At 34.9% G+C, this 15089-nt stretch overlaps 1 protein-coding gene across 8 annotated transcripts; it reads left to right on the top strand.

Annotated features, from left to right (window-relative positions):
* The first annotated feature begins 984 nt into the window (after positions 1-984).
* LOC115449433 (protein angel) lies at positions 985-13023 on the top strand. Of its 8 annotated transcripts, none has more exons than XM_037443964.1 (11): positions 985-1137; positions 4967-5051; positions 5130-5378; positions 6262-6386; positions 8267-8424; positions 8620-8784; positions 9746-9957; positions 10639-10728; positions 11052-11175; positions 11532-11743; positions 12217-13023. In XM_037443964.1, exons 3-11 carry the CDS (start codon positions 5320-5322, stop codon positions 12368-12370), a joined length of 1299 nt encoding a protein of 432 aa, XP_037299861.1. In that variant the 5' UTR covers positions 985-1137; positions 4967-5051; positions 5130-5319; the 3' UTR covers positions 12371-13023. The 8 variants fall into 8 exon arrangements, with proteins under 8 accessions (XP_037299861.1, XP_030033114.2, XP_037299860.1 ...); XM_037443963.1 differs by having other exon boundaries at positions 993-1242; XM_030177254.2 differs by having other exon boundaries at positions 4967-5378.
* Positions 13024-15089: the final 2066 nt, after the last annotated feature.

Genomic DNA, 15089 nt, shown 5'->3' with positions numbered 1-15089 from the left:
TATGCATTTCTCCTCAAAATGTAAAGAACGAATATATGTATTTGATGTCAGATTCCAATCACCTCGCTCAATATTCTCAATTCATTTAGCCCTGGTTTTTAATTTTTCTTGTAATCTAAAAAAATATAATAATTTCACTTAGTTTGTCGTTCTGGATAATACAATATTGATGTGTGCTCTACCATTCTTTCAAAGATAAAAACCGCAACTGATAGGCAGGCCTATGTTAAAATATCGATATCAATAATTTCTGAACAAATCCATCCATCCCTAAGCTGGTGTGTAAACAAACATAATGATTTTAATGTATATAAATCACGCTTAAAACGGTCCAAAGCTTAACAAACCAGATCCACATATAATTTTAAATGATAAAAACAAATCAAAAAAGTAAATACACAAAGATATTTACAAATTTTCGGTAAAAACAGTTACTAACCTATGAAAAGATATTTCGGGGTCTTTCTTGCGTGAATTCGATTTGCATGATTAATAATACACTAATAAACAAACTAAACAATTGAGAATATGATTGTATTAAGTACTTTAAATTCAATATTTATGAATATTTGTTTACATCGTTTGACACTACATGTACTTGCTGACTGGGCTGCAATAAATGGCGTCTTCTGTCGCAAGGCGGTCCCAATGTGTTGAAGTAAATGAAATAATGCCATATTCGAATAAAGCAATTATTTTTGTCTTTTTTTGTTGCGTTCCAAATAAGCTTTGAGTAAAAGAGATAGACATATATATTTACAATTCTGCGTCGATTTCCCTAACATAAATATAACTTATTCATTTAACTAACTTTTGAGGCCTGTCCTCTTTATATTTAGTCATTGTAGCCAACAAACCTTCGATATTTTTAGGTCTATTATATTGGTACTAGATATTACATAAAGTTTTGTCAACCAAAAATATACTCTATGAAACAAAGTTAAGATATATAATCATTCTTAGAACATCCTGACCCAAACAGCACTTGACAAAATGTTCTAAGTGTCCACTCCTGGAGTTGTGGTTGGACGTTGCAGTCATATAAATACGCCGTCAAGCTATTCTCTCGTAAAAAATAGTGTTATATTCTCTTTGGTTATCTGTGATTGGAGATTGAACGATACGGGAGGTCATTGGGTCAGTAAAGAAAGAAATGCAATTTTTGCCATGTAATTTAGCAGTCGTCATGGTTTTTGTTCTATGTATTTACAAATAATAGAATATGGCTTTTTGGAAATGCATGTAAGTTCATTTACATTTCATTTGTGTTTATGTTTTCAATTTTATAAGGTTAAGTTACCATTTGTTATTAACCAATCATTTGGTGTCTGCTCACAAAAATAAAATTTGATGCATAAACTTAACTATTTAGTATAAAAAAAAATTGACGTTATGTATGTATTAAATGTTTGCCAATGCCAGTGACGTTTTACTTTGTATTTTTGTGTTTGTTTATAATTACACTAAACTGTGGAACAACTTTGACTTGATATTTGGGAGGAAAATCTAAATGTAAACAAATATCTAGCTATTTCATATGCTATGTCACACTATTCAGTTTCATCTCCATATTTCAATATCATTTTCGTCATTTCATTCAATGTATAAGTACATCAAAACGCATGAACTAATTCTCTGCATAAGTCGTCGAGGTTCAGTCAACTTGTGAAGGTGTGTGACGAGAGCATTCTACTTTCCGGAATATATGTACCTTACTTGGTTATACAAAAAGAACCAGCGATAATTGTTTTTAATATAAAAAAATGAGGCATTTTAAATACTTCCAAGTTATTGTCAAGCAATGTTGTTTCTTCTGTTGACCTAGGCATTAGAGAGCCCTTAATACACAACAGATGTGTATAGATAATAGAGTTGGGTAGGACATGACATAAAAAAGAGTTTGTAAGAGTAGCCTCTTTTTAGCATTGAGCCGGTACAATGTCCTACTTCAAATGAGGCGAGGCGTAGTGAGGCTCGGCGCTTCAATGCGTATCTTACAGTATTCTGTAATGTTAACCCTCAAAATATTTCCCTCTCGCTCGCGATTCGAAACGCAGTAATGTAATGTCCATTGTAAAATAACGTCCTACTGTAATTTGTAGCATGCGGTTCTCTACCTCACTGTCCTCATCCTACAGTTTACCAGAGACGGAGAATAAGTAACGCAACTGCCGTGACATAAAATTTGAAGTAGTACAATATATAATTTTGAGCCACTCTTACATTTTGATGTCATGTACCGGACAAATGTACCGCCTCTTGTATGTCCTACTCAACATTAATAGACAAACTATGGAATACAGAAAAATAAAACACTGTTGTTTCTGTGAGCTTTTCTTAGAGCCCACAAGCTCTAACGCAGTTCTTCTTGATTGACTTTTGATGCTCTTTCGAAAAATAAGACCAAAGATTATTTATATTTTTTTTACTTGATCAATATTTATTTTAAGTATATTTTGTCGTCAAAATTCGCAAAATATTATTTAAATCCTAAAGTTGTGGGACACTTCTATACTTAATCTTCAATAAACTTTAAAGTAGATCTCTTAATGTTCTCACCTCTTGATATGTTAATGATTTTTTAGACTAAAACCCATGGAAGCTAGAAGAGCATGAGTCACATGCATTGTAGTATGCGCTTTGAAACATGCTAGTAATAATCGAAAAAAGGCACAGTGTGGACTTAGTGATATACTGTTACTCAGATGTAAGATGTATTCACAAACTTACTTGTTTCAAGAAATGTACACAATAATTAATTACACACTTTTTAATTTTAAGAATGTACTAATTCTTCATCCATTCACACTGTAAAAATATGTAAATCATTATTGAAGTGTCTGTGTATTTTTTATTACACTATAGTCACTATCTAGACATGCTGTGTTATCTAGAGTTATGGTTCACACCTAGTCACATAGTAGAATTCCAAAACAACTCAATATAATATTAAGAATCACACTAGCCCCATATCACATGCTGAGCATAGCCCTTCTCTATGCAATATTCACAGTGAGAGCCAGTAATCCTTGATTTTTATTTATATGGGCTATAAAACATCTTAGTTATGATGCTTAGGTCACAACATAAATTAATGTAAGCTCTGAGTTACTAAAAATGTATTATTTTTTACTTTACATTTTATTTTAAAGTATTCACATTTAACAGAATTTTATTCTCAGAGGGTTAGCTTGAAGTCTGTAAAGTAAAGTTGGTAAATATGTTATAAAAAAAAGACATTTTACTGTTACAAACTTATTATTTACGGTTGGTGCAATAACCGTTTCTTGGGCTCAAATCGCTAAGTAAAGTTTGCAAGGAACCTTTAGTGTGCAAATTAAACTTGCAAATGTCGGTTTTTTTATTTATGGTCATTTATAACTTCACGGCAAACACTGATATATTTCTTTATTCATATTAAAACATTTGGGACTAATCATATAATATCTATATCATTATGTGCTTCAATCTGAACAACACCAGATATAGACTTTCAGATACATTGATCCGATCAAACCACTGGTGGATAAGGATTCATATTTCCTTATGATAAGAAGTCACAGAGTTGTCCTTGAAGTATATTGAATCTCATACTTTTGTTAAAAATATTTTCAGTTTGCTGACCCCTGAACTAACCCAGAGGTATTTACATATTTTCTTATTTTTCCGTGTTCATCGTTTGAATTCAATTATACGCCATGGTTCACTCCATGCTTATTCCGTCTTATGGTGTGTGAGAGAGGGAGGCTAATTCACTTCATTTAACCTGGAGTTCGAACCTGTGACCTTAGCAACCTCAGTTGTACCGATCCAATAGACCAGCATTGAAGTGACCAGCACTCAATAATGAAGCAGCATTATTTTTGAATATTATCTTAATATAATTAAATAATATTGACATATATGAAGTATTTAAAAATACCAAGAATCCAACAGTGTTAATAATTGATGCTATGATTTTCTATAAAAGAAATTTCTTATGATATCCACATGGATATCTATAATATCCTATTCTAATCTATGAAGCCATAATATTTCTTATTTATATGTTTGACGTATTATTTTAACTTTAAAGCGTTCATGCAAACAATGGTTTTACATAATATGTTTAGCTCCTATTTCAATATAGTAATATTGAAGTTACGCTTACCTATACGCATTCGCATATTTTGCCGCTTTTTACATATAATGCATAGGCTATATATTTTTGCTATATATGGTGATATTATATTACTAGTATTATTTTGAAGTTTTTCATACATATCTTGCATATTTCGGGCTTTATAAGTTGCATAAATATAATCCAGACTCAATTATTATGTATTAAAAGTAAATATTAAAGTTGTATAATTTTATAAAAACAAACCCCTTATTGATTGATAGATGTTTTTTATGTAAGGATGGAGCATTGCTGTGATAGCAAGTCTGTTTCTCAGTCCTGACGGCATGGCAGCCTTTGCAGTGCATAGACATAGGGCCGTTGTGATTGAATCTAGTTGGCTGTCAGATAAACAAAGTTGAGAAACAGACCTGTTATCACAGCAATGCTCTGTCTTTAGATAACTAATGTCTATGAATTATAGGCGAAATATATATTATGTCTAATAAGTCCCAGGACATCGCCATTATTAATACTTTGGCCCATGATTTAGAGAGAAAATAATATTCATTTTTATTCATGCTTTTATGTTAAGTTTTCACAGTTGTCTTTTTATGTTTTGGCATTATTGTTATGGCTTGATTGTCAGTGTATTTTCAACGTGTTTTGAAATACGAGCCTTTTTTATATTCTCTGTTTTTTGCTTTGATATGTTTGTTTCGTCCTTTCTTGTATGAATATAATACTACAACAATGGAGATTTGTATTATTATAATATTTTCTATAAAGTGAGTTTAGTTACAGATAGAGTTTAGTACTGAGCTACCATGAAGCAGAATTTATAAATAAATATTTTATTTGTTTCAGAGCAAATCTACGGAGCAAATTCCATGTCAACATCACAGAAACATTGAAATTTCCGTAGTTTAGAAATAAATTAATTAAATATATTGTAACGTTTTTTTAAATGCTTTATAATGTACACTCTTACTTGATAAGATATGCTGAAACTGACAAATAGCTTTTACAGATATTTGAGGGTAGCTACAGACAAAGTACATGTGAGAAAATTTGCACACTTGACCAGGAAGAAGACATGCACCACGGAGTGGGGTTCAAAGCTAGTTTTGTTCCATACTGGTCAAGTGTTGAGACAGAAAAAACGGTTTAGGATAAGGATACCGTCGTTGAGTGCAAATGAGTGCAGTGAAGTCGGCCAAATGAGCGAGTTACCAAGGCCTACACACAACCATGCCAGTCACGGCGGATCATTTGAAATGTAAGTCCACGTTTAGACATTGGTCACAAGAACTAGGCTGGCTTCAGAGCATATCTTAATTGAATTCCTAGATGGGGCAAAATTGTGTGTTTAACACAATTCATGATCCGTAGATGATGATCATAAACACTAAGTCAAATAAATTTATTGGTGGTAGGTATATGATTATATGCGCCCGGAGAGCGAGATCTGTACACAAGGTATTTAAACCAGGGTATGGTTGCAAACTGTAGTATAATATATAGTATTTTATTATATTTTAGATCTGCGTACTATATTCTCTTGAAGAAATATATAGTACGTAATATTTTCAACACCTCAATGTAATAATAATAAACAAACCCTTCATTTTAAAAATATAGAAACGCTTCTTATAAGATAGAAATAAATCAGTAACAAATATATTATGAATATTGTCTCTTTTGCTTTTTCTATAAAGTACTATAACTTTTTGGGGTGCATTATATTTTTTTATACCTTGTTTTAAAAGATACTACATTTCACCGAAGAATTGTAACCCAACATAGTGGCCCACACAAATCTGTCGCCTTCCAGTATCAGCCTGCGTGTATTTGGTGCTAACAGGCCGGAATAATTGTGTCGACGGCCGAGGGGTAATCATTTTTTGACAGTCGGATATTCTATTGAATCTCACTCCACTTACCATCAGGTGCAGTGTGGTATAAAAAGAAATCTACAAGGAAAATACATATTGAGTTGTGCTCAGATACCCCTCGTAAAGAGTAAGACAAGGGTAGGCGAATAATTATCGACTAAATGTTACTCTTTTAAGTCGGATTTATCATTAATTTTAGAATGTATAGAAAAAGTAATTGGTGAGAATATGTAAGCAGATTTTAACATACTATGTTTTATTTGCCAGTTCTGAAGAGGATCATGTCGAGCAATGGCGACGGCGTTCTATCGAGTCGGCCAAGGGACAGCGGGTAGTGCCTCCTGATTTTAGGAGATGGGAGGTGGTGCGCAGAAGCAATAGTTCAAGTGACGGTATAGCCTTCTAATTCTACTCATATAATGAAAAAGGTGTAAGCTTTACGACCGCATTCATGACGAAATTTTAAAACTAGGCCGAGAGTTTCAAAATACTAGTTCTGCCTTCGATTGAAATTTACGCCCTATACGATAATAAGCGGGCTTTCTATCAAGCGAATGAAAAAGGTTGGTACTTGATTCAGTTGAGTTAGGTATTGGTAAAAATGTTATTGAATATAGAATTCTAGTAAAAAGATTAAATGTGAATTTTAAGTTATGAATTTGTTCCGTCAGTGTCTATGAGATTATTATATGGTCATATACTGACAAAAAGGACATCAGAGTTCAGTAAAGATATAAAATAAAATAAAATGCTTTATTTAACATACAACATAGTTACACTTATGATAAGTCAGGGTACATGAGAGTATTTAATTTTTACTTAATTAAAGTAGTTCATATAACTAAAGACAATTTATATTGAAAATAAAATAAATGAAAAATAAAGTAAACAAAGAAGCCAGCTCGGGCTGGCAGGAAAGAAGAAATGAAATGATGTATATATGTAATTTTAAATAAACAATAAAGGAGAAACGTGTCGCGATCCTCACTGGTGAGGACAATAAGAGCCCTTATCTAGCTAACCTACCAGCCTTTCACTAACTACCTAAGCGATGACTATCCGAAGAAGAAAGGCAGAAAGAAACTCCGGACTTTATTTTTTGTCATCAATTGTCCATTGAATCTTTTATATTATTATTAAATATATATTTTTTCAAAAGTATATATTCTTTTGTATACAAAGTCTGATTAATTATATAAGCTAATACACGCACATCACCGTAAAAATGCAGAGAAAATCCACATAAAATTATTTAATAATAACTAAAAATTAACGAAAAAAAACAATAATACTAAAACTAAAATCTATAAAAACTATGAAACGGTGTACAGCGTGCATACGCCTACATTTACAAACATAATTTTGTTGTTTTACATTTCATATTTTGACATAGATCTCGGTCAATATAATTGAGATTATAAATTTAAAGGCTAGTGCAAGAAAATGATCGGTCGGCCGTCTACTATAAATTGTAAGTCAATGAGTCAATGGGTACAATATAAAATGTGTCACGGAAATTTAAAACTGTTATCTATAATGTCAAAATTGTAGAAAGGTACACATGAGACGTTTATGTAGTTAATTTCTAATATTGGCGTTAACACAGGGTTTGACAGGGTGTGCAGGAATGTTTTTCTAAATCGTCTGTTTCAGACATATGTCAGGATAAGGTAAACATATATTATCACGTGATTTTATTTCATTATAAGATATATTGTCTGTGGCAGTGGCGAAGCGTCCAAACAACTCGATTCCTACCGTCTTCCCTTTTAGGTTTATTTACTTTTGTCTTAGTTTATGTTTCTGAAAAATTGGCCGCGATATATAAACCAAGGCATTTGTTTTTTGCCTCGGGTTACCTTTTGAAAACTTTCACTCTTCGCCACTGGTCTGTGGGCATCCTTCAAGATTGAATAGGTATTCTACAAAAACTGTACCTAATGCAGTTAGTTAAAAACAATGTGGTAATTAATTTGTTTATCAATGAGTCATAATTTATGAGTCATATGTTGACCAGACGTTTGAGGAATGTTGAACGTACTATTTCGTATTAATTATACCTGTGCATTTATACATAGCATTTTAGCTGTTAGGCCTGTGAGCTTATTAGCTTAGCTTTCGGCTTGCATATGAAACGAGAGTTATAGAAAAAAATACAATTGCTACGAATTGAATTGTTTCTTCTTTTTGAAGTAGGTAAGCCAAAGAATTGATGCTTTCAAGGGGTGCTTTGATGTTAAGATAAGTTTTAGTTTGAATATATTTGTTGTAGGTCCATCGTTCAAGTTCAGGGTGATGTCGTACAATGTGCTGGCGCAGTGCTTGCTGGAGCAGCATCGAACGCTGTACACGGAGTGTGAGCCGCGGAACCTTACGTGGAAAGTCAGATCCGCGAGAATATTCAATGAGATCACTCAACTCGCTCCCGATGTAATAATTAATTATGCTCTATGTAATGTCTTGTTTACTTGATTTTTACGGCCATAAAGTAGGCGAAAGGTCCGCCTTTGTGCATATTGTGTGTGTGTGTTATATTTATATTGAAGATTAATTTCAAAAGCATCTAAAGTACACACGTGCACTACTGTGCACGAAGGTGGTATAAAATTGTTAACTTTATTCCAGGTACTATGCCTTCAAGAAGTCGAGGCATCATATGTAAACAGCTTTTATGCAAAGTTTGAGGAGATGGGATATTTTGGCGTTTACAAACGGAAAACTGGCGAGCGGCACGACGGGTGCGCCATATACTTCAAACAGTCGATGTTCTTCATGCAGGATCATATCAGCGTAGGTATCACATGAGCTGTGCACGCTTCAAGAATGCTAGTGCCGCGTGTTATCACTACCATCTCGTTTCAGCGTTTATTATATATGTATGTATATATACAGCGTTCCATTGTATGAACAATAATCAACATGGTGGCCCAGCCTTGGCCCGAGTTTCCTGTCTCTTGCTACTGCGAACAAGTTATTAATACACGTTATCAACATTCGTTTGTGCTCGACGATCTCGGATTACTAATTCTAATATTATATAATTGTATTGAAAATTAACATATTGTGAATTATGTATGTTAGCGATGCGACTGTTGAATTGGTGGTGATTTGTGTACAATATAATTTATGCGATAGCAATGTGATTTTGGTGATAAGTATTAAGAGTGCGTGGAGACAATTGACACAATTATTGATTAACGTAATCTTTTATATTTAATTTATGACTTTATCGATTTACGTAGATATCAATTAATAACTGACGCTGGCAGCTAGTTACTGTTATGAAGTGTTACAAATGACGATCATTAGTTTGTTACTTTTCATGTTGACATAATTATTAACAACGTAGTTAATTTGCAGCTTCTTTTACTTGTGATTCAGTCTGAAAAGTTTCCTGTATTTGGTCTAAGTAATCGACATGTGTCACTTATTTTGAATTATTATAATATTATGTTCTTAAAGTTCATTGTTTACGATAACTAAGCGGAAAATAATCAGCTTGAGGATTTAATTTGATAAATGTATGTGGTCATACGAGCTGCGCCTGCGATAGCGTCGGCTTGGAATTATTTCTCGTTCCTTGAAGTTTTTATGACCTCTTCGATAACAGACTCTCTTGATAAAATAGTCCAAAATCCCTCAGCAGTTTAGACATAGAAAAATTAAGACACTGTTTCATATTTTAGTACGCGGATGTCTAAAGAATGCCATCTAGTCTTCAACTTGAAAACCAAGTATGCAATCTTTTTAGGTGGAATTCTACCAGCCCCGCCTGCCGATTCTGAACCGCGACAACGTAGGTATTATAGTGAAGCTGATACCGCGGGCGCTGCCCAGGACTCCTGTGGTGATCGCCACCACGCATCTTCTTTACAATCCGAAGCGGACTGATGTCAGGCTGGCGCAGATACAGCTGTTCCTAGCCGAGATAGATAGATTCTCGTACTATACCAACGGCAAGGAGTGAGTAGCGTTGTAGTGAGTCGTTATTCCAGTTTTATTTTTGTTTTGTGTATTGTTTTATGATTTATGTTGTGGCATGATTTTGTTTGTGTGTTGTTTTTTTCTCGGTGTTAATTTTTACTATGTCTTAGGTGACAAAATCCAGCATACCTGAGTGTGGTTGTAGTCAGGAGGTTTTTGAAACTCGAGATTTAACTTTCATTATGATTTAAGGAAACATTTAGATAATTTTATATAACATAAGAACACAAACTGGCGATTTTTATACTACGAATTTTTAAATAGTTCATTACATTAAGAACTAATTCTTATTTCAAATTAAAGTATTAAAATTTTAATTTTATGTTACTTAAGTATACCTTCTTTATATTGCCATGATAATTTTTCTTTTTGTAAACCGCTATATAGTTTGTTTTGGTTTTATTTTTGCATATGAAGGTCGTTTGGAAGAGATCGCTATTAACGATAAAGCTGACCATTGTTAACCTTACATTTAGTCTATTACAAATTCTATTGTTATTGCTTTTCTTGAATATTGTGCATAAAGTATATTATCGTTGATCCCACAAAATAGCGTATCGCTAATACAAAAATAATTAGCGCGGTCTGCATCTAATATCGATACGCTTGAAAACCATAGTTATAAAATTGTTGAAAATATGATATGTGTTTTACTTTAAGCTCGGGGCACTACCCTACGATCTTGACGGGCGATTTAAATTCTACGTCGAACAGCGCTGTGATAAAACTATTAGAACGGGGACATGTTAGGTAAGACTTACTTTAATAAATGTTACCAATATAAATGTAACTGTAACTGGTGTTGAAAAAACACAAAACATAAAGCATGCATTATATTTGCGTATACGCAATCATCTGAAACGAGGATTGTTTCTCGGTGTTTTAAGATTGTCACTGGCTGAGCGTTGGTATCAGACAAAGGTCTAGGCGTGCGGGGAATCAGTTTATATTATTATAAACGCCAAATATATTCAAATAATTTAAGCGCTCTTTGCGTTAACTACTAACAAACAAACATCGTGACAAATTATCGCAATTAACCTCAAGTAAAAAAAATATATTTATTTTTTCAGCCGAATAAACCCGCTCCGGGATGTGTCAGATTGGAAAAGGATAGGTGTCACCGATAATTGTCAACACTTATCGGTGTATTTGAACAGGCAGAAGGGCGAAGCGACAGATTTTAGTGATGTACAGGTTAGTTAGAAGGCTGCTTGAAGCAGTACGACATGGGTCATCAGTTGCACGAGAAAATTAATTATGATTCCCAGTTTGTATCAGTGAAAATCTCCCGAATAATATTAGCTATAAATTGTTTCAGCATGTTTGTTCCGTTCTGCCATAATAGTGATAACATGTACGCAACCGCGCGGTTTACTCGGCACGGTTAGAGATTCTAATAAGTGCCGTTTTTTTTCTAATCTCGAAGGATAATTCGCCTATGCGATTTGCAAAGTACTTCATCACTAGTTGACCGAATTACTTTATTTCTCTTATATTGTTCCTGTAAGAAGATATTATGTGGATTAAACTATAAAAAATAATATCTTCAGATATTCAACTCAGACTATAGTAAGGACCCGCACGAGCCAGACTCAGACGACCTGGACGAGTCGTGTTCCGAGTTCGATGCTATGTTTAACGGCGAGGTGATCGGTCATTCGCTGCAACTGATGAGCGCTTACAATAAATGCAAGAGCGACGGGCAGCGTGAGGCCTCCACCTTCCAGAACTACTGGCTCACCGTTGACTATATTTATTTTAGGTGAGTCATATTGTAATAGGCTATTTCACTGCATTTGATTTTGTACATTTTTCTAATAACGTGCAATAAATTGGTTCATAAATGGGATAGCAATTTATAATTTTCAAATACTGCAATGTGCACGTGTGGCCGAGTAATGAGAAAAGTGCGCTAACTCTTTTTTCCGCGCGCATCGTAATTCCTGATGACGTTACAAGATAATGTTTCGCCTTTTTTATTCTGGATTGCTTGGAGGCCCTCTATCTAGTTCCAAACGCTTATGTCTATTTTCACGGCATTTTCATCATGGTTTAGGTTATAATTTAAATGACTTGAATTATTACTATACGGATTTAATATATCCATAGGTAAGGCATGTTAGCTGCTTATGGTCTGCATTTTGCTTCGTTATTTATTACTAATATAGGTTATTGCCACGCCAGTAATATATTATGGTGCAACATAATCAAAACAATGACTATTATTGTACTTAGCTGCTGCAGTGCCCTGCGTTTGGTGGAACGGCTTCGCTTACCGACGGAGACCGAGTGTGAAGTGCTCGGGAGCCTGCCCAACGACGTGTACGGGTCTGACCACCTCGCCCTCGCGGCTCTCTTTGAACTCGTGCCCTGCAAGTCCTCGTTATAAACCAACCAATCCATTCAAATTGATCTATAAACCGATAGCGATATTTTCAGCGTTCTATTTTATCTACATTAATTATTGTCTGTGTAGTGTATTATAGAACAAAGCGTATTATTGTATATCACCGCTCGTAGATGCCACTGGAAACTGTCAGGCATTTTTAAGTATATTCGTATGTATGTGAGTAATAGAATATATCTGTTTTTGATTATAAATCTTTTCTGACATGATCTACTCTACTCGTAGTTTTTGAAATGTCTAACCATGTATGTCGAAAATCTGTGGCATCAATAGTGAGACAGTGTTTTTCTGACTAGATAATCTTAAAATCGTCATGCCACAGGCCAAAGAAATTTTGTGTATGTAAATGTATTTTAAACTGGGCCTCCACTGCGAATAAATCGACAGTAGTACTCCGACCGCTTCATCCACGCAGAGAGGAAATGTACAAATGTTTTGACCATCTGTTTATATCAGTATGAAACGATGTTTCACTAACGATAATGTGTCACTGAAATGTTTCGCGTAGAGCGTACCAAAAACACACGTTGACACCCAGCTTTAAATACTTGACGACTTGGCTTCGTTAAGGCCATACTTGTAAATATATTGCAATAATTGTTAAATTGTATAATTATAATTATGTAACAACTAGAGGTGGTTGTTTTAATATATTTCCAAATAAAATTATTTAAGGATCATTTCTGAATTAAGAATATTGTAGTTTTATTATCTTAAAAAAATACGCTCCCTTAAAACTTCGTCGGATCTAGCATATAATGGATTTACTTACGTATTTTTAAATATCTACGTAAGTAATACGTACGACTGTAAAAACCGTACAGCTGCAAGCTGGATTCCCGTACCAATGGTTCCGTAAAAACTTCAGAGGTACATTAAGTATCTAACATTATTACTCTCACTAGAAGATACTAGGTTAAAGGACAAACTTAACTTTGTCTTTCCATACCTTATCAATTATTTGTTATTTATTCCTTTACATGTGATGTAGAGGAAAAAACAAAAGACGTGCATTCGGAAGGGTTTGCATTTTTAAGCGTGACTAATGCTGATGGGTGCGTGTGTGCAAGCTCATACTACGCGAACCTTTTTTTAACATGCACCTGCGTTTCAGAACCTGGAAAGGGCTAGCTTTTTTTTTTTAATCGGCTGATCCCGCAGTCAACACCGGGAGGAACCCGCGAACGGTATACCGGTTCCCCCCGGCTTAACGACTGCGGGGGCCAGGAGGAAAAGGGGAAAAGGAAGAATGGGAGAGGGGTGTGGGGGAAGGAAGAGGAAGTACTAGGATGGGCGGAGAGGAAAGGGAGGCGAACTGTTCTACGAGTACCTGTCAGGCCCCCCATGTAAACTTGCAACCATGGGGGTGTAGGCATCACCTATAGTGTGTCTAGTTCCGCGACATAATGTCCCCCCGTGCATGGGCGTACATTCGGTGTGGAGACCGAGCGCACAAGAATTGCCTCGGGGGGGAAGGGCTAGCTTATACCTACTACAAATAAACCGGTCTTATACGTGAGCGCTTTAGATGCTCGTAACCCTTGAAAATTAAATGACACTGCTGAGGGTAACTTACTAACGGGGTACGAACCGCGGCTCAGGACGGAGGGGAAGAGACATCAGCGATTATAGATATTACTAATCTAACAATTATTAGAACGGTCGAGGGGACGTGGAACGCGGCGAAGTCCTCGGCGGCGAAGACGAAACTGCGGTCTTGTGAAGTGTAAGAATTTCAAGAACATGTTTTAATGACGAATTGCCAGAGTGAAATCGTCTTTTGGGTCAAATATCCGAATTTGTTGTGCGTAGACATTTTACTATTATAATTATTAATGAGCCAATGTAATTGACCTATCGCGACTGCGGCTCACGCGCGTAGCCTACACGTTTACGTGTAGGCTACGCGGACCAACCTGGGGCCTTATTCTCTATCCCGCACGTTATTTTGACAGTGCGTAACAAGCACGTAACACAACCCATCATGTTTAGTACTATAGAAATTTGGCTTACAGAATACCATTCCACACACATTTCTCGAAGATAACATGACACGGCCGCGTTACGCATTTACACTATCATACAGAATAAGGGCCCTGGTGTGTTGCGTCGTGGAAAAACTTCGCAATGCCAGCAGGCGAAGATCGCACAAAGTACTATGTTCACTGGTGAGTGTGTTTTTGGGTAAGTTGTGTGTGGTCTTTCTCGCCGTTTAAAGACTAGGTTATAGGGAGGATGCACTTAGAAATACATGTGTCCTAGGCTTGTAATGCGTTCCTCTATCTTATTGTGCGCCATTCTTATAAATCAGTTCTGGGAATAAAAGGTACCTAGCTTATTTCGCTAAGGGACAATTTTCGCAATTTATACACTAATTAAACATTTAATAATGAGCATAAATAAAAAATTTATAATAATCTGTGATGTTACTGAACCTACCTAGGTAGATAGTTATATATAGGTAAAAGGAGAATTAACGAAATAAAACATCATTAGACTTTATTTTAATATTTATTACAATTCATGTAGTTTTTTTTTTGATCCACAACTTATATTTAAAAGGAAATCCTTCATTACAGCACGGCAAGCACTGTAACAACTCAAGTACAAAATGTGGATAAAGCTCCAGATACATTTGGAATTATTCTTTTTTTTTCACAAGCGATACCGGACGAAATGTTCGATTTGCTTGTTACACGGC

This window comes from Manduca sexta, chromosome 27 (assembly GCF_014839805.1).
Source record: "Manduca sexta isolate Smith_Timp_Sample1 chromosome 27, JHU_Msex_v1.0, whole genome shotgun sequence".
Taxonomy (NCBI): Eukaryota; Metazoa; Arthropoda; class Insecta; order Lepidoptera; family Sphingidae; genus Manduca; species Manduca sexta.
The sequence above is the reverse complement of the archived record's forward strand: the minus strand, read 5'-3'. Positions and strand labels throughout refer to the sequence as shown.

What these genes read in the sequence shown, in the direction of transcription:
- LOC115449433 (XM_030177254.2), top strand. Translation starts at nt 5,101, where the DNA reads ATGCTGAAACTGACAAATAGCTTTTACAGATATTTGAGGGTAGCTACA. An exon ending in TCATGCAGGATCATATCAGC is followed by an intron (nt 8,785 to 9,745) that starts GTAGGTATCACA and finishes CAATCTTTTTAG; the next exon opens with GTGGAATTCTACCAGCCCCG. An exon ending in CAGATTTTAGTGATGTACAG is followed by an intron (nt 11,176 to 11,531) that starts GTTAGTTAGAAG and finishes TAATATCTTCAG; the next exon opens with ATATTCAACTCAGACTATAG.